General features: G+C 41.0%; 1 protein-coding gene and 1 pseudogene across 17 annotated transcripts; one reads left to right on the top strand and one right to left on the bottom strand.

Moving 5' to 3' along the window:
• Positions 1 to 336: 336 nt before the first annotated feature.
• Positions 337 to 9,826, top strand: LOC119336363 (putative disease resistance protein RGA3). Of its 17 annotated transcripts, XM_037608380.1 has the most exons (16): positions 684 to 825; positions 1,153 to 5,571; positions 5,685 to 5,802; positions 6,123 to 6,292; positions 6,367 to 6,541; positions 6,614 to 6,788; positions 6,863 to 7,037; positions 7,121 to 7,150; positions 7,286 to 7,306; positions 7,382 to 7,408; positions 7,737 to 7,801; positions 7,898 to 7,995; positions 8,096 to 8,210; positions 8,795 to 8,973; positions 9,071 to 9,135; positions 9,252 to 9,826. In XM_037608380.1, exon 2 carries the CDS (start codon positions 1,196 to 1,198, stop codon positions 4,247 to 4,249), a length of 3,054 nt encoding a protein of 1,017 aa, XP_037464277.1. In that variant the 5' UTR covers positions 684 to 825; positions 1,153 to 1,195; the 3' UTR covers positions 4,250 to 5,571; positions 5,685 to 5,802; positions 6,123 to 6,292; positions 6,367 to 6,541; positions 6,614 to 6,788; positions 6,863 to 7,037; positions 7,121 to 7,150; positions 7,286 to 7,306; positions 7,382 to 7,408; positions 7,737 to 7,801; positions 7,898 to 7,995; positions 8,096 to 8,210; positions 8,795 to 8,973; positions 9,071 to 9,135; positions 9,252 to 9,826. The 17 variants fall into 17 exon arrangements, with proteins under 17 accessions (XP_037464267.1, XP_037464277.1, XP_037464266.1 ...); XM_037608369.1 differs by adding an exon at positions 8,357 to 8,449 and having other exon boundaries at positions 7,121 to 7,408; XM_037608372.1 differs by adding an exon at positions 8,398 to 8,449 and having other exon boundaries at positions 7,121 to 7,408.
• Positions 9,827 to 14,940: 5,114 nt separating this feature from the next.
• The window catches only part of LOC119339798, a 6,940-nt pseudogene continuing 3,866 nt past the window's right edge, over positions 14,941 to 18,014 (bottom strand).

Genomic DNA, 18,014 nt, shown 5'->3' on the forward strand with positions numbered 1-18,014 from the left:
GTTGCTCGGTCGATTTCATCGGGACAAGGAAATAGAAAGGATTTGTTGACAAGATTTTATTTTAAATGCAAGAACTTGTTTACACGACAAGTCCAATTAGATTAGATACCTTGTGTCCTCGTCAATAACAGGCAAGAAAAAATATAGTTTGTATTCCAACTGACTGATAATTGAATTTCTTTTTCTTTTATATAGGGGACAGGAGCACGATGGTTCGCTGTTGAGATGATTTTTAGGCGACATTTTTTAGATGATTTTTTGTTTTTCGAATAGAAGATGATATTTTTTTATTCGCTGTTGGTCCCAAGCCCAAGAATAAAAGGGCCCATCATCCATCCATCTTTCCCCACACCTGAATCGCTCACCGCGCCTCCCCTGCTTCCACACCTCACTCCCCTTGCCTCTTCTCACCACCACAACGCAGCAACAGAGTCGGCAGATCCGAGACCCGGAGGGCGCTCGATGGGGTCCTCGCCGGAGCGCAGGGGGGATGGATGATCTTCATTTGCTTGCCGCAGCAGCCGTATCTCGCTCACCGGCCGGCGAGCGACCACCTCCGACTGGGGCAGGCAGGAGCTCAGTCCTCCTCCTCCCCCAGGTCTGGCAGCAAGCAACAACTGATAGAGGTAAATCTGATTTCTTTCACATCACAACGAGCCGAGGACCCCATCTCATGATATAATATAAGAGTTTTTTTCACACCTCGGAGCTGATTTTTCTCCACGTCAAGTTTGGAGGTATTTCCCCTGCGAAAAAAAAGAACAAGTTTGGAGGATTTCGATCTTACTTGAATCCATTTACAAATCCAAACTATTTTCTTTACTGGTATGCAATTGCTGGACGCAGCTGCATTTACGGAGCAGCTCCTTTTCATTTCCTCCATGCTAAGTTTGGATTTCTACAAGTGGATTCAAACTCGTATCTCTTGAAGAATTTTACCTTAAACTGAATCCAGTTACAGATCGAATTGGGTGTCCCCGGGGATTAGAATATTTTTTCTTATACTCTAGCATTAAGAAATGAAGCACATGCTACGGATCCTCAAGCTCTGCCATACAAAAGTCAAGCGACACCTTATAAATGTCAAGTATTTGCTTTACTGATGTCGGCAGCTGCATTTAGTGATGAGCTCCCTTTGATTCATGGATGCAGGTGCTCGCCTGAGTGAGAGGTCTTTATTGCCCGCCAACAGAGGATGTACACTCTTGTCAGCGCGGCGCTATGGGTGGTGGGCAAGGCGCTGGCCCCCGTTGCCGATGGCCTGCTGGAGGCTTGGGGTGCCACCAAGAACTTGGGTCTCAACATTGAGGCCCTCAAGATGGAGCTGCTTCTCGTGAAGGCCACCCTCGAACTTGCAGCCAGCAAACAGATCTGTGGCCAGGCCATGGAGGAGCTGCTGGGGAAGCTGCGGGACTCGGCGCACTGTGCCGAGGACTTGTTGGATGAGTTGGACTACTTCCGCATCCACGACGAGCTCCATGGCACGTGTGACGCCGCCGACCACCATGCCAAGGGTGGTGTCGACGACTTTGCCTTCAATGCTCGTCACACCGCCAAAGCTGTTGGTAAACGGGTCAGCTGTTGCGCTTGGCCAAGGGCCAGGCAGAGGTCAAATGTCAATTCCTCCTTAGACCCAAAAGCCAATCAGGAGAGGTCACATGTCAGTTCCTCCTCAGAACCAAAAGCCAATCAGGAGGTCAGCGGATGCATTCCCAAGCTCGGTAAAATCCTCCCATGCTCATCTTCCCCAAATGTCCGTGGTGAACATTCTGGTCAACCAACTCTAACTCTTTGTGATGCGCCACAACGAGAAACACCAATGCTGGGATTTAATAGGGTTGATGTCTCTGAAAAAATGAAGCGAATTGTAGAGCAACTGCAGCCTGTGCGTAAAGAAGTTACTAAGATTCTGCGGTGTTGTGACCATATGGTTGTCTTAGATATAACCCGTAATCGTCCCATCACAACTGGTCAAAGCATAGAACCAGAATTGTATGGGAGGGACCATATCATGGATACCATCATACATGATATGATCAAGGGTAAATACCATAGCAAGGATCTAACAGTGCTTCCGGTTGTCGGTTCAGGGGGATTAGGGAAGACAACTCTGATACAACACATATATAAAAACCAAGAAGTTCAAAATCATTTTCAAGTTGTTATTTGGGTATGTGTGTCGCTCAGTTTCAATTTGAATAAGCTGCTAGAAGAGATTAAGGCATGTATCCCTAGAGTTGAAGGGGAAATAGATGGTAGGCCTGAAGAGCTGATTGAACAAAGATTAAAATCTAAAAGATTTTTGCTTGTACTGGATGATATGTGGAAGATTAGTAATGAGGATGACTGGAAAAGGTTATTGTTACCGCTCAAAGCATCACAACAAAAAGGTAGCATAATTCTACTCACGACTCGTTTTCCAGCAATAGCAAAGATGGTTGAAACACATAGTCATATTGAATTGAAAGGATTGGAATCCAAAGAATTTAGAAAGTTGTTCCTTGCATTTGTTTTTGGCGATGAGCCCATTATAAGTGATCACAATTTTTTGCTTGAGACCGGAGATAAGATAATGGAAAAACTAAAGGGATCCCCTCTTGCTGCAAAAACTGTTGGTAAATTACTGAGGAAGGGTCTTAATTTGAGTCATTGGATAAAAGTCTTAGAAAGTAAAGAATGGGATAAACAGACTAGTGTCAATGACATTATGCCTGTGTTAAAGCTTAGCTATGACTATCTTCCTTACCAGCAGCAACAATGTTTCTCTTCTGCCGCATTGTTTCCTGAAGATCACAAGTACAGTGCCATTGAGCTAATCAACTTGTGGATAGGACTAGATATTTTACAGCCTGTTGGTCAGAACCAAACATTGGAAGATATAGGTTTGAGCAATTTAAGCGATCTAGTCGCACATGGATTTTTTAAGAAAGAGGAAACTTATGGTCGTTACATAATGCATGACCTGCTACATGATTTAGCATTGAAGGTTGCATCTCATGAATGTCTTATTGTGCATCATTCCAATGTGGGTTCAATAGAAATTTATCCAAGCATCTACCACTTGGCTATAATCGTAGATGTTGATGATACAAAGTCTCGTGAAAACTTTAAGAGTCAATTGAGAAAATTGAAGACAAGGTTGAAAGTTAAACAGTTGCATACTTTGATGTTATTTGGAGAAATGGATGAAAGCTTTGCCAACATTTTCGGTGATTTCTTTAAGGAAGCAAATGCTCTCCGTGTTCTCCATGTGGATAGCATGCCATATTCTGGGGAGACCATGTTACATGATTTGGCAACACCTGTCCACCTACGATATGTATGTCTGGGGACAAAGTATGGGAGGGAGATGCACATACCACTTCCTATTTCTAGATTTTATCATTTAAAGATTCTGGATCTAGGATCATGGTACCACATTCTTGGTTTGCCCAAAGACTTGAACAACCTTGCAGCATTGCGTCATTTTTATACCCGGACTGATAAGCTTCATTCTTGTATTCACAATGTGGGTAAACTCAAACTATTACAAGAGTTAAAGGTGTTTAGAGTCAACAAAGAAAGTGAAGGTTTTGAACCAAGTCAACTAGAGCATTTGACTGAACTGAGGGAGCTTGGCATCTATAACCTCGAGAATATACGCACAAAAGAAGAAGCAGCAAGAGCAAAATTAATAGAGAAAAACTACTTGGAGAGTTTAACACTATGTTGGGATGGTAAGGGGTCTAATACCGAGCCTGGTGTAGAAGCGGCCATCCTTGAGAGCCTTCAACCACATAGATATCTTCAAAAGTTGTGCATTAAAGGGCACATATGCCCTTCTTGTCCAACATGGCTGAGTGCCGAGCTTGTTGTTGAAGTTCTACAATCTCTTCATCTCTCTGATGTTTCTTGGGAATATCTTCCTCCTTTAGGAAAGATGTGGGATCTTCGTACACTAGTATTGGAGCATATTGCCGCAGTGAAGGATTTTGTCTTAGAGCAATGCTTTTGGAGGCTAATAAGGCTTGAACTTGTTGACATGGGAAATTTTGAAAAATGGGTACCATCGCAGGACACTCATCATATGTTTCCTCTTTTGCAAACACTGCATATTAGGAACTGCCCTAAACTCTTGGAGTTGCCATTTTCAAACCATACTGTTTGCCCATCAGGTCAAGACTGGAGCACTGATTGGTTTCCCAAATTGCAAGAGCTTGTGATAATCAGGCCCAGAGTTATTGTTAGTGGCTCGCATTCCCTGGACTAAAACACTACAGTATGTCAATATAAGGGATGTAAAGCTACTAGGGGTGCTTGAGTACAACTCTCAATCATGCCATCTTGTCAATGTTACTGGGAAGGATGAAATGCACAACTTAGATCAGGTTTTGGCATTCAATAAACTGGCAGGGCTTGAGTCGATGGTAATCAAAAGGTGTCCACCTTTGGAGTGGAAGGACCTTGTGATGCTAACTTCATTGAAGAAATTGGTTTTTGAAAGTGCAGATGCCTTGGTTGGGCCATTAGGAGTTGAGTGTGATGTCGAATGGCAACACCCTGTTGAGCGTCTTGATGTCCAGGAATCTCATGGTGCTAGTGGGAAGGAATTGACGAAGCTTCTAACCCACCTCCCAAGGCTTTCCATGCTAAGTATCGTAAATTGTAAAAACATAACACAATTGGCTGTGGGGGTGGATCTCAAAAGAACAACGTCAGCAGCATCAGAGGTGGAGCTGCAGAAAGATGAAGATGGGTTGCTACTCTTCCTGGCCAATCTCTCTAAATCACTCCGGGAGATGCGCATCAGAAATTGCCCAGACCTGGCCCTGGTGGACCCTCCTTCAATTTTTTTTCCTGCCCTGCAATCCCTTGAGAGGTTACAAATTTTTCGCAGCCCCAAGATACTACCGGCTGGTTCTCCTTCATGCTGCCGTTTTCCATCCTCTCTGCAAGAGCTTGATCTTTGGGATGTGCAAGGCATGGGGACGCTGGAGCCCCTTTCAAACCTCACCTCTCTCACCAAATTAAGATTGGGGAATTGTGGAAAGGATCTAAGGTGCAAGGGCTTGGAGCCTCTCCTTACCGCCAGGGGACAGCTCAGAGATTTAATAGTCATTCGTAGCCCTAGATTCTTTGCTGGATGGACTCCCAATCCCAGGCGGGTGCAGCTGCAGGATGAACTAGGACAAGGGAAGAAGCTGCAGCAGCTTGGTTCATTCAAGCTCTTGACGGATGACCACATGGGACTCCTCGCTGCACCCATCTGCAGCTTCTTGTCTTATTCCCTCACCCACCTAAGCCTTTGTGAGAACGATAAGATTGAACGCTTCACCAAGGAGCAAGAGGACGCCCTTCACCTCCTCACATCCCTCCAGCGACTTGACTTTGGGTCTTTCAGCAAGCTTAAGAGCCTCCCAGCAGGGCTGCACAAGTTTACCAACCTCAAGCAATTAGGGGTCATGTTATGCCCGGCTGTCAGGTCGCTGCCCAAGGATGGCCTCCCCAAATCACTGCAAGTTAATGCAGCAGTGCAGGGGGTTAGTGGGGACTATCCCAAAAATCAGACTGCAACCTCGAGACTGACCCAAGGTAACGACAACCACTTCCCCATCACATCCCGAAATTCAACTTTAGAGACCGACCGTTGCTCTTTTTTCCTGTATAATATCTGACCACTGCTTGTTTCCATCTCTACTATGCAGGCCTCTGCCTTGGAGTTCCCTTGTACATTCTTCTAGCCTGGTAATTCCCTTTGCATACATGTATACTTGCCACATGCATGACATGGTGGTCTTGCGTTCAAGTCTCTTCCTATGTCTGGTAAGTACATATAAACTGGATCCTTACTATATCAATTGTATAACTAGATCCACTTATGCTCCTGCTATATCAGAATACAATTTTAATGTTTGGGAAAATAGTACTAGTAGAACATTACTTACGATTTGTTTCTCCATACCCCTTGTCTTCTCACAAGTTGAGAACACCTCTGCGATAATCATTCGATGCCTTTTGGAAGTTTAGTTCAAAAAATGCCTTTTGGAAGTTTAGTTCAAATAATGCCTTTTGTTAGTTCCTTATTTTTCTTTCAAGAAAAAAATCCTAGAAATTGTTAAATCTTAGTTCTCTTCTCTCTGCAGGTATTCTTATCTTTGTTTTCATATGATTATACATACTATGTACTTAATTCCGGTGTACGTCACTCATCAAGACTTGGTGGTTTATATGACTAATTCGAGTGTCAAGATAAAAATAACGCCATCGCATGATTGTGGAATAAATCAGATTTTGTTCTTCTACAAATATTAAGGTTTGCGATTTTCTCACCTACTGCTACATTTGCTATCATACCATGTTCTTATTTTTTCTTGGCCTATTGTGCAGGTGTTCTTATGTTCGTTCTCGTAGGCTATTACATATTTTGTATTCAAATTTCGGTCTTCATCACTCATCAAAAATCAGTGGGTATACATGGCTATTTTCGGTGTGAGAACCAAAATAACACCACAGAATAATTGCTGAATAAACGAAACTTGGGTGATTCACTGACGATATTAAGGTTTGCAATTTTCACACCTACTGCTACATTTGCTATCATACCAGGTTCTTATTTTCTTGGCTTGTTGTGCAGGTGTTCTTATGTTCGTTCTCGTAGGCTATTACATACTTTGTATTCAAATTTCAGTCTGCATCACTCATTAAAAATCAGTGGGTGTACATGGCTATTTTCGGTGTGAGGACCAAAATATCACAACAGAATAATTGCGGAAAATACGAGACTTCGGTGCTTCACTGATGATATTAAGGTTTGCCATTTTCTCACCTACTGCTACATTTGCTATCATACTAGGTGTGCTTATTTTCTTGGCTTGTTGTGCAGGTGTTCTTATGTTCTTTCTCGTAGACTTTTACATACTTTATATTCAAATTTCGATCTGCATCACTCATAAAAAATTAGTGGGTGTACATGGCTACTTTCATTGTGAGGAGCAAAATATCACCACAGAATAATTGCGGAATAAACGAGACTAAGGTGCTTCACTGATGATATTAAGGTTTGCCATTTTCTCACCCACTGCTACATTGCTATGATACCAGGTGTTCATGCATTCACCAGTTCTCTTGGGTTGTTGTGTAGACAGTGCAGGTGTTCTACATGTTTTCTCAGGTAGGGTTCTAGATAATTCATCTTTACATTTGATTGGCGCTCACAAAGACTTGGTGGTATACTTGGAAAGTTGAGGTTTGAGGATCAAAAGACTTTTCAGTGTTTTGCTAATTATGGGGAAAAATGACTTTTCAGTGTTTTGCTACTTGTATGAAGGTATGTAATTTGTCAAATTCACTGCTGAATTGCTACTGATACGTAACTTCTTGCCCTTCAATTTTGCATTGTCAGCGCTATCCATCAAGAGGCTTCTGAGCTGTGAGTGTTCTTCCACTGGAAAATTATGTGATGTGGCAAGTAACCTGCTATTCAATCATTTTGCTAGAGCATGTTCACTATTAAACCTTGAATGCATTCTGTTTCAATTACTTTACCCAACATGTTCTTTGCGATGCTGGTCAGAAATCATGAAAGTCTTGTATGAATCACATATTCTAATATGTTTTGTATTCACTAGTCCATCTTTGAAAAACATGAGGTGGTTTGTTACAATTCAGTGATTATTATTTACAGTCGTGTATGTTCTTATTCTCTCTCAAAAACAATCATGGAATATTCTTATGAGAACCCCAATCACGTACTGCAGGTTTTCATGTTAGTTGTACTCCAAATTGAGCAAGTTGTCACCAAAAATACTCACAAAGCTGCGCAGTAAGTTGATGAATTGACCTGGATTTTCAACAGTTACATTATATGACTTTTTAATTTTCGCATATAATTAGTAATTAGTCATTTTATGATTTGCAGATCTTATGGGCCTGTTATCATGGAAAAAGTTGCCATGCATTCTTGGGCATGATTTGCATTCAAGTAATTTGGAAGTTATTGTGCCATTACTTACTAAGGTACTGAACTGGCCAGAGATTCAGAATAGTCTACTCTACAAGTCTACATACTACCTATTTTTGCAATTTTCACTATTTCCAATCGTTTCATTTTAAATAGACATATACTGTGGGAAGCTCATGTCAGTTACGTTCATCTTTTCAACCACATGAGAATTGTACTGCCCGGTGGATCCAACTTCATCTCTGTTCAGATCTCCGGCTATCACTGAAAGGTACTCCCTCCATCCAAAAAAGCTTGTCCGAAGCTTGTCCCTCAAATGGATGTATCTAGCACTAACTTGATGCTAGATACATCCATTTGAGGGACAAGCTTTTTCAGACGGAGGGAGTATATTCAACCTTTGCATCTGTATGGAAGGTGACTGTACAAGGAATATGTAATGACGCATGGTTCCAAAGTTTCAGACTAACAACCTTCGAACTACACAACACAATAGCAGCAGGTCTGAAGGTATATAGTTCCTGTTTGTGCTGAAGTAGTGAATTGTTCAAATTATAGTGGAGGTAATAGGCTGTGCGCAACTGTCAGAACCTATTAATAACCAAAATTAGCATATTATGTCGACCACCGCATCTGGATAAAACATTACACAGGAATTACCGTTGTTAAATTTGTCATTGTTCTTTCCCTAATCCCGTAAACACTGTTGGAAACCTTTTTTTTTTGTTTCCCAATCCAGGGAAGTATCTCTTTAGACTTCTGAAAATCTTTCTTTTCTGAGAACTATTTTTCAATCTTTATATTGAGCTCTGCAGTTACTTTATTTATGTTTGCATTGGTGTGCATGACAACCAGGTGTCACTTGTGCCAAGGATTTTCTTGCTGCTCTGTTGCTTCTTGCCTCAATTAGTGACTGATCTGCGAGTGCCTCATGCTTCAGGCAGTCTTCCGCCTCTGCAACTGCCACCCAAAAAAGGGTTTCAAGGTTATACTGTACCGATGCCAGAAGTAGCTGAACTGCATGGTTCACATTCGTGAGTATCATTTGATGGTGATGTATCCATGAAGTTCATCGCCCCGTGTGACATCCTAGCTGACTTATTTCTCATCCATATTTTTCCTTGGTTGCAGAGAACCAAAGCGGTTGCGATGAGAAAACTCCAACCAGGCCAATCCCTTCTATCTGCATTTATATGGTGGGTGCTATGCTATGAGTATGATATACAGCGTTTTGTTCATGTTGTGTCATCAGCTCAGAACGGTGGCAAGTGCTTAAATACTGTTATTTTTGTTGCCCCCTTCTCTTTGCCAGCACATGTAAGATGGAAGGCAGTGGTGAAATGGTCAGTGGTTGCTTCACGGCAATAGAATGTTGCTCGTGCGGTTTGCTTCAAGTCTTGCCGCTTCCTGTTGGAGATGGGCACTGCTGAAACAAGGTGAAGGGGCATGGAAGATGGAGAAGAGATGGACGAGTCTCACCAAATCCTGGGTGCAGAGGGAGGTGGAAGAGGAGTGCGCCGCATGAACTAGTGTTTCTCTATATTAATCCTCTGTTTCTTTCAAAACAGAAACAGAGGAAGAAAAGAAAAACAGAGGAAGAATGCAACGGGTCTGATCCCACACCGAGGACTTCTCCTTTCAGCAATGGTGGGATAAGAAATAAACAAGAATTATTTGTAGTAGACTAGTTTAGTCGATGCATGTGGGAAGACATGACATGCTGTCAGAGAGGGATCCCTACCTTGATGAGCAATTCTTGTTGACGAATTTGGGTCTGACTAAATAACCATCACTTCCCTCTAATGTTTGGCAGATGCAGTTTTCTCAGTTAGATGGATGACTTGGTCATGTCTTCATTCAGAATGAAAATTTTCTTTTAGTCCTTCAGTGCGCACATACAGTTCTATTAGTCATTCTGATTGAACAGGTCATTTATTGTATACAACTCAAATGCAGTTATTTCACCAAGGGTAAACAAACAAACAGCAAGGGGAGAGTTTGTATTTGTCCTCTGTTTCTTGCAGAGCAGAGCAAGGAACACTCTGGACTGCTCTTCCATTCAGCTCTTGTATATACAACATTAGTTTGCTAGAGGTGTGAAACATATAGCAGACAAGCTTGCAACAAGAGAGGGACAGTTAATTGCTCCTGGCATATGTATGAACAAGGATGCAGACACATTGAGTCGTTTGGAATAGAAAATATATAATGTGTGATTCAATCACCTCAGTATATTCTGTGGCCATATCGTTCATATCCACTTATAACTGAAGCTGCATGCTGTTTAAACTCTCTTTTGGATGGCAAGGCAGCGGTTCGCTCACTAGATATTTTGGTGTCGCCTGGTTCAGATATATTGCTCAAGCTGACATGCTGCATAAATTCGGAAAGAGTGGACAAAGTTGCTGTCAACCAGCTCTGAATTAAACCATGTGATGGCGAACCTCCACTAATAGGTTGCCGGCCAGCCAAACCTTAATGCGCTTTAGCTTCTCCGACCGCTATAAAATGAAATGTCGTCGGAAAAAGCAAAGTGAAACTTTGTCTTGCGTCTTCAGGTTTCCGTCTCAACTGAACCTGAAGAAGGCCATGAAAAGCCAGCGAATAGCGATCTACATGAATAATGCCTGAATGATTTTCCAGCTTAGCTTGTGTATACAGGTCATGTATTTGAGTCCCTAGTTCATATTCAGCAGTTTTGCATGCTCCCAAGCTCTCAAGGATAACTGGTCGTCATCCTCAAGACGATGAACAAGGTCACATTTTGCGCCAGACAAGCCCAGCCCAAGGTGATGAATTAACTGTCGGTGCAGAAACAAATGCTGGAGGTGCACAAGTCGTGCCCCAAATGAAGTACAATGTCGATGCAAAACTGTAGATACTACTTGCGTATAGAATGTACGAAGTATCTGCATGTTATTTGGTTCATGCTTCACACTGCTGACATGTAACTCATGTATCTGAATGTACAACATGGCTATATATGGTGCCAAAACGTGAAGAATCTCAGTTTTTTACCACATGCTGTCTGAATTAAGAAAGACACATCAAGAATAATTAATTACCTCAGTGATTACAGCAACACACTTGAGCAGTAACCCTTAATCAGGACAGCGAAATTGTTGGTTCAGTAACAAAAGTATTATCAGCTATTCCTTGAGGGTGTAGCATTTTTCTTCTCTTCAGGCAATACTATCTTTCCTCTTTCCCTAGTAGTAAAGGGTCTTGCTTCTGGTGTAAAACGCGTTTAACAAATCCCTTTTCTTAAGATCTTTTCACGACCTTGTGCAAATTTCAAGCATTGTTTCAACATAAAAATAATGCCGTGGTATGAGGCTCTTTAAGATCGGAATTGACGTACGAAAACCATACCAAAAGTATTGTATGTGTAGCATGCTTCTTAATGTTCTTCCGCTGTATTGATAATTATTTCCGTGGACACACCATTTAACTCCCCCGTTGCAACGCACGGGCATATGTGCCAGTTCTTCTAATATATGTATAAAGTCAATAAAATCATAGTATTCTAGACATATTTTTTGATGCCAATCCATACCATATGGTTTTCAGTTTTGCAATCTAAATAATCAGAAAGACATACATACTTAATTTTTTAAAACTTTGCCAGAAGCCATGCCCAAAATGTTGCTTATTTGTGATATAAAAGCAGTACTACCTAGCTAGTCAGCTTGACATATCACCGCAAAGAAATAAGCAGCCGGAACAACAAGTCAAGGTGGTCTAAGAAACACACATTCAACATGCACAATCCATATATACATGTATTCTTCTTTTTAACATGCATAATGGAAATCCAGGTTTTCAGATATATTTGCGCTGACGACGACGGTGCCGCGGCAGCCCCTCCTTTACCAAGCTGACCTCTAGATTGTGCCCTTCCAAAACCAGCTTATTAAGATAAGCGAGAGCATCATCATCATAGTCACTTTTATGTCTTTTCTCCCAGTCATCCTCTTCTGGCAGTTGCAGATCATCCTCATGAACATCTTCTGTCCCAGGATGCCTATATTCAGCTCCTATGTTTTTGCCCATCTCAACCATAGCATCATGCACAACATAATCTACATTCTTATCATAATCCTTATCATCCTCCTCCTCCATTCCATAATCACTGTCGTGCCAAGTAGGATCAATGTCTGAATAACAATCATACTCTTTTTTCTGAAACTTCTGACACATCTGATTTTTCTGGATCCTCTGAACCAGCTGCATCTGCCTGTTGCTCTACAGTAGCTGCATTGTGTGAACTACCTGCAACTCTCTCTGATTTCACCTTCCTAATATTCTCATCGCTAACAGGGCTCATTATAACTTTAGGTAGTGCAGGGGAGCCTTTAATTGCAATGTCATCTTCCTCATCTTGCATATCTTTTCTGATATGTTTAACAAACAGCACCAGTACCTTGGAGAAAACAGATGCTCTTGCCATCTTGAAACAGTCATTTTGCAAGTTAATTTCCACCACATCTGCCAGAGTTTTACCAGGTGGGCACCATAGCATAATTTTCTCCTCATCAAGATAATTAAGTTGTGCTAGCATATAGTAGATCACATCAGTACATAGTGTATTTCTGTCAAGGTTATCAAACCATGTAATCTTCTCATCCAAATATGTCAGATTCACTCCTCTTCCCACAAAAAACCCACCATGATGCACCTCCACACTGAATTTCACTGAATCAAACCCTACAATTGCAAAGTGGACCGATTGTGAGCGGAGGCAATATGAACTAACCCTAGCAGGCAGCCCGAAATACAAAAGTAGGTTCCAACCATGTAAAGTACCTAGTACTGCACATCTCAGTCCTAAAACTAATTAGATGCACCACCAGTATTTCATCTACTGCAAGAAGGAGAAAACCCTAACTAAAACAGGGGGATGGGATAGGGGGAGGGGAAAACTCACCATACGTCGGACCCCATGCCATTCAGTGCGAAGAACCGGCAACTCCACCGACGGATGGAACACCATCGGGTCCGGCGGCCAGGCCGCCGATGACCTCCATGACGCCGCAGCGCCGCCTGTCTCCTCTCTCATCGGCAACGAACAGAGGCAGCGGACAGATAACAGAGGAGTGTTTCAATGCGGCATTGCGTAAGAGTTCAGGGGGGCTATCTGCAAAAAAAACGGCCGTCCACAGCCGTCATGTGCGCCGCGCGTGACCTCAAATCGAAGAAAACCGGGCGTCGGCGCGGTTCAGCTGGCGTGTGTGACATGATTGCATCCGAAATGCAAGTTCCGTGACGGGTTTTTCCGGTTTGCAAGTTGTGTGACTTAAGTGCACCCGCAGTGCAAGTTCTTAGACCGCCAGTGCCATTTACTCCGTTCATATACACTTATAACTGAAGCTGAGTGCTGTTTAAACTCTCTTTTGGATGGCAAGGCACTTGATTATTTTGGTGTCGCCTGGTCCAGATACATTGCTCATGCGGACATGCTGCACAAATTCAGAAACTGTGGACAAAGTTGCTGTCAGCCAGCTCTGAATTAATACATGTGATGGCGAACCTCCACTACCACTAGCACTAGGTTGCCGGCCAGCCACACCTCAAGGCGGCCGCTCTGAAATGTCATCGGAACAAGCAAAGTGAAACTATACCTGCATGAATAATGCCTAAATGATTTGCCAGCTTAACTTGGCTCGTATTATGCGACATACTACGGGATTTCACTGATGCATATGAGATAGCTAGGCTCAAGCAAACTATACCTACACTTGTGTATGCAGGTCATGTCTTTTTAGTATCTACTACATATTCAGTAGTTTTGCATGCTCCCAGGGCCCAGCCTCTCAAGGATCAATTGCCGTCATCCTCACTATGATGAGACAAGCATAGCCCAAAGTGATGAATTAATTGACAATACAGAAACAAATGCTGGAGGTACACAAGTCATGCCCCAAATGAAATACAATTTATATGAAAACTGTAGATAGTACTTGCGTCTAGAATGTATACAAAATAGATGCATGTTATTCGGTTCATGCTTCACACTGCTGAGATGTATATCATGTATCTGAATATACAACATACCTATATATGATGCCAAAACTTGAAGAATCTCAGTTTTTTTTAAGAAAGACACGTCGAGAATAATTAATCACCTCAGTGATTACAGCAACACACCTGAGTAGTAACCCTTAATTAGGACAGCAAGATTGTTGGTTCAGTAACAGAAATATTGTCAGCTATTCCTTGAGGGTGCAGCATTGTTCTTTTCTTCTGGCAATACTATTTTAACTAAAGCAACTAACTGATGGGCCGGAGACAACAAACGAGCTTGTCCGAGAGGAGCAAACAAAAATAACAACCAACTGAACAATCAATTAGCGGAAACAAATATAGCTTGAACAACCTACATAGTGAACACCGACACATCGTCATGGTCTCGCCTTGCTTAAATGCAATCTTCAGAGATTCCGCTGCTGGAAGTAATCCCCGCTTTAGTACATGCCAGAATGTCTTACATGTAGAAACAAAACATAGCAACTAAAATGGCTAAGATATCCATGCTTGGCACCATGTATCGCTCACAACTCAAGAAATGAAAGCCAACCAAAGTAACAGCAAACAAAACAAGGAAATACGTAGCCTGAAGCCTGGGTATGGCGAAAGCCTGGCTTCCAAGCAATCATGAGAACTAAATTCATAATAAAGAAGTTTTCCCTTGAGCAATTGAAAAGTGCCACCTATCGCCAGTCAATCGAAAATTGGATTTCAGCTCGTGACACGCAACATTCATTCTGACAGTCACAAGGCCTGCCAATAGAGTTAGGAAGTCAAAAATAAAGCATGATATTGCTATGTGTACGTTTCTAGGTGAACAACTACATTTTTTTTTCTACACAAAGGGTGAATAAGAACCTCAACAATGCAAAGAGGAAATGAATAATCTGATCCATCACTTTCAGCCTATTTACTTGTACACAACAGCCAACCATTACCTGTAGCTATAGCTGGGGCAGTAGCAAGGCTTCCAGTCACCGCATCCTTTCCCACAAGCCTTTCTTGGTTAGTTTAGCAGTAACTCTTTTGATGTGTCTAATCTTCCTAAGATCATCATTGCATTCACGTGGTTCTGTCTTTTGCCGAAGCTTCTCTATGAGCTCTTCTGATGTGTCATACAGATATAACTCTTCAAGGGCTGTGAGATGCTCAACACCATGAGGAAGAAGCTTGAGTTCAGGGCAGGCTTGCAAGTATAATTCAGCAAGGCTTGCCATTGCACCCTCTTCTACTTCAACTTGGTTCATCTTTGGTGCATCCCATATATTTAGACACCGAAGCTTTGGAAAAGAACCTGCAGTGAAGTGCAGCATCTTCCCTTCAAAAGCCTTGACAAGGGAAAGGTGGCATAAACCACGTAGCATCAACAGACTAGAAAATGATTCCTCATCAATTTTGGAGAATGCCAGCCGCAGCGAAGTGAGGCTATTAAGGCACGACCAAAATGATATAACTTGAGGTATCGATGTCTTCTCGAGCTGCCCCTCTAAACTAAGTTTGTACACCGTTAGAGGTAAACAAAGTCCCTCCAGCTGCAGCACCTCCTCACTGATAGCCGTGATTGCTACATGCAGAAGATGTCTCATTTCTTTGATAGCATTTATCAAGTCGGCAGAGTGTTTAGTTTCAACGTTGCACACAGCAAATGTTCTTAGCTGTGTTAAAGCTGCTACACCCCGCAGAATTTCAGAGCTAGCTTCCACACAATGAAGAACATACAATGAAGTCAAGTTCCTTATACGACTAGGCACCTTCACACCACTAAATGGTTTAAGTTCTTCTTGTTTGGTAACACAACATGCAAACAGGTATCTTAGCCTCTGAAGTTTTACAATGCTGTTTGGTAAATACGATAGTGCACTGTTCCCAGCATCTAAGACCTCTAAGTTCTGCAACCTTCCTATTTCTTCAGGTAAACTTCCAATATCAGTATATCTAAGGCCCAAATACCGCAGGTTGAAACAAGTTGAATACCTCAGTAGGCAGCATCTTGATACTAGTACTCCCTCCATTTTTGTATACAAGGCCACAAACTCATATTACACGTACCAAGGTAAAATTTAATGGCTTACACGTACCAGACACTTCACTGCAAAGCAGCGATAAGCCGAACGCTGAGTGACCTAGCTTTGGCTTTGCTGGGCTCTTTTCTTTTCTTTTTGCACCAGGAAAACGTTTATTTTCCACCGACTGGTTTCTCTCGCATGTAAGCCGCCTCTGCTTCCTGTCACGTGTCCCCGTGGATCATATGAAACTCTGGTATAAATGTAAATGTAAAAAGTAAAATAGTTAATCATGTATATGAAAAATATTTGTGAAAACTATAAAATATCACACATTTCAAAAGAAATGTACATGACATTGTAAAAAAATGTTTATACAATATAAAATATATATGTGCAATTCAGTAAAAACATTTAATATATTAAAAAGATGTCCGTTACATTTAATAAAAAATCTTCACAAGTTTCGAAAACTTGTTCGTAACATTTTCAAGAAAAACAAAAATGTGTCCAATGTTCAAAAAAAATATCGTTTTTTATACATGTATTTTGAAAAACAAAATTGCTTAACATGTAGTTTACATTTAAAACATGATTTTGCAAAAAATGATAGACATTTATTTGGCAAATATTAAACGGGTGTAAAAAATGTTTGAAATGTGTACAAAGGTATATGAAAAATATTAGATATGTATTGACAAAAAGAACACAATGAAAATTTACAAATGAAGCAAAAACAAAGATGTAAAAACAAAAGAAACAAGAAAATATAGATTGAAAGAAACCGTTGAAAAAAAACAGAAACCAAAGCAAAAAAGAAGAAAAAAACTGAAGGAAAAAAAAAATCAAAGGAAAAACAGAAGAAAACGAAAAAGAAAACAAAGAAACCAGACCAAGCCTTTGAAGCTTCGACCAAATGCGGACGAGCGAATGCAATGAACGTCTAACATATAAATAGGCCGGCTCGATACTAGGCTGACCATAGGCGATTTCTAATAGAAATCGGTGTGGGCGAGACTTAGCATTTGCGCAAATTAGATCCCTTGCAAAATGCTCACCGACCACCCAACTCTGGTCTTGGGCTCGCCTCGCTTGTTTCTTGGGCTCGCCTCGCTTGTTTCTTGGGCTCGCCTCGCTTGTTTCTTGGTCTTAGCAACTGCGGGATTCTATTATTTTGGTTTTTCGTTCGCACCTCTGTTAAGGCACCCCAAAAAAAAGCTTGGTACCAGATTTTGATTGATTTCAGAAAGTTCATAAAATAAAAAATTATTTACGGAGTTGAAATACGTTTGTGAATTTAAAAAATAGAAAAATCATGAGTTTTAAAAAGTTCATTTCTAAAAACTTTCACGAATTTAAGAAAATGTCAATGAACTTATTAGTATTCCTGAATTAAAAAATTCTCAAGAATTAAAACAATATGTAGGAATTGAAAATGTTCATAAAATAATATGTACGAAATTTTTCAAAATGTTACTCTAGTTCTTATTTATATTTATGAATTGAAAATTGTTCATATTTTGGTTAATTATTTTTGCATTAAAGTTTTCTAATTTGAAAATTGATCAAGGATTAAATATATATGAATTCATAAATTATTCATTAATGTCCAAAAGTGTTCATGAATTTTTAGAAAGTGCATGAATTAAAAAATTAAAATCTTTTTAACGAATTGGAAAAACGTCCATGAATTAAAAAATGGTGCTGTGCCAGACTTGTATCATGCGTGTGTTAGATGAATGACTATTTGCAATTTATGTTGTTCAATTGCTGTAACCTGAGGAATTTGCCCACCACAATTTTCTTGTTGAAGAATTTGGAAACATAGCGGCAGTGGGTGTTTTGGTACTGTTCAGCTAGGGCAGCTGTTACCGTTAGGAGTGCTAATTAATGTGTTCGCTGTCGGTATTTAAAGTGTTCTGGAGAAGACAGTATGAATACTGTGTTTGTGACATTTCAAATGGTGGGTGTTGACTGTACCAAGGTTGTCTGGATCTGGAGGTGAATTAGGCCAACTGAAGGTTTTATCTGGTCTATCTGTTTGC

The sequence above is a fragment of the Triticum dicoccoides genome, chromosome 7B (assembly GCF_002162155.2).
Source record: "Triticum dicoccoides isolate Atlit2015 ecotype Zavitan chromosome 7B, WEW_v2.0, whole genome shotgun sequence".
Classification (NCBI taxonomy): Eukaryota; Viridiplantae; Streptophyta; class Magnoliopsida; order Poales; family Poaceae; genus Triticum; species Triticum dicoccoides.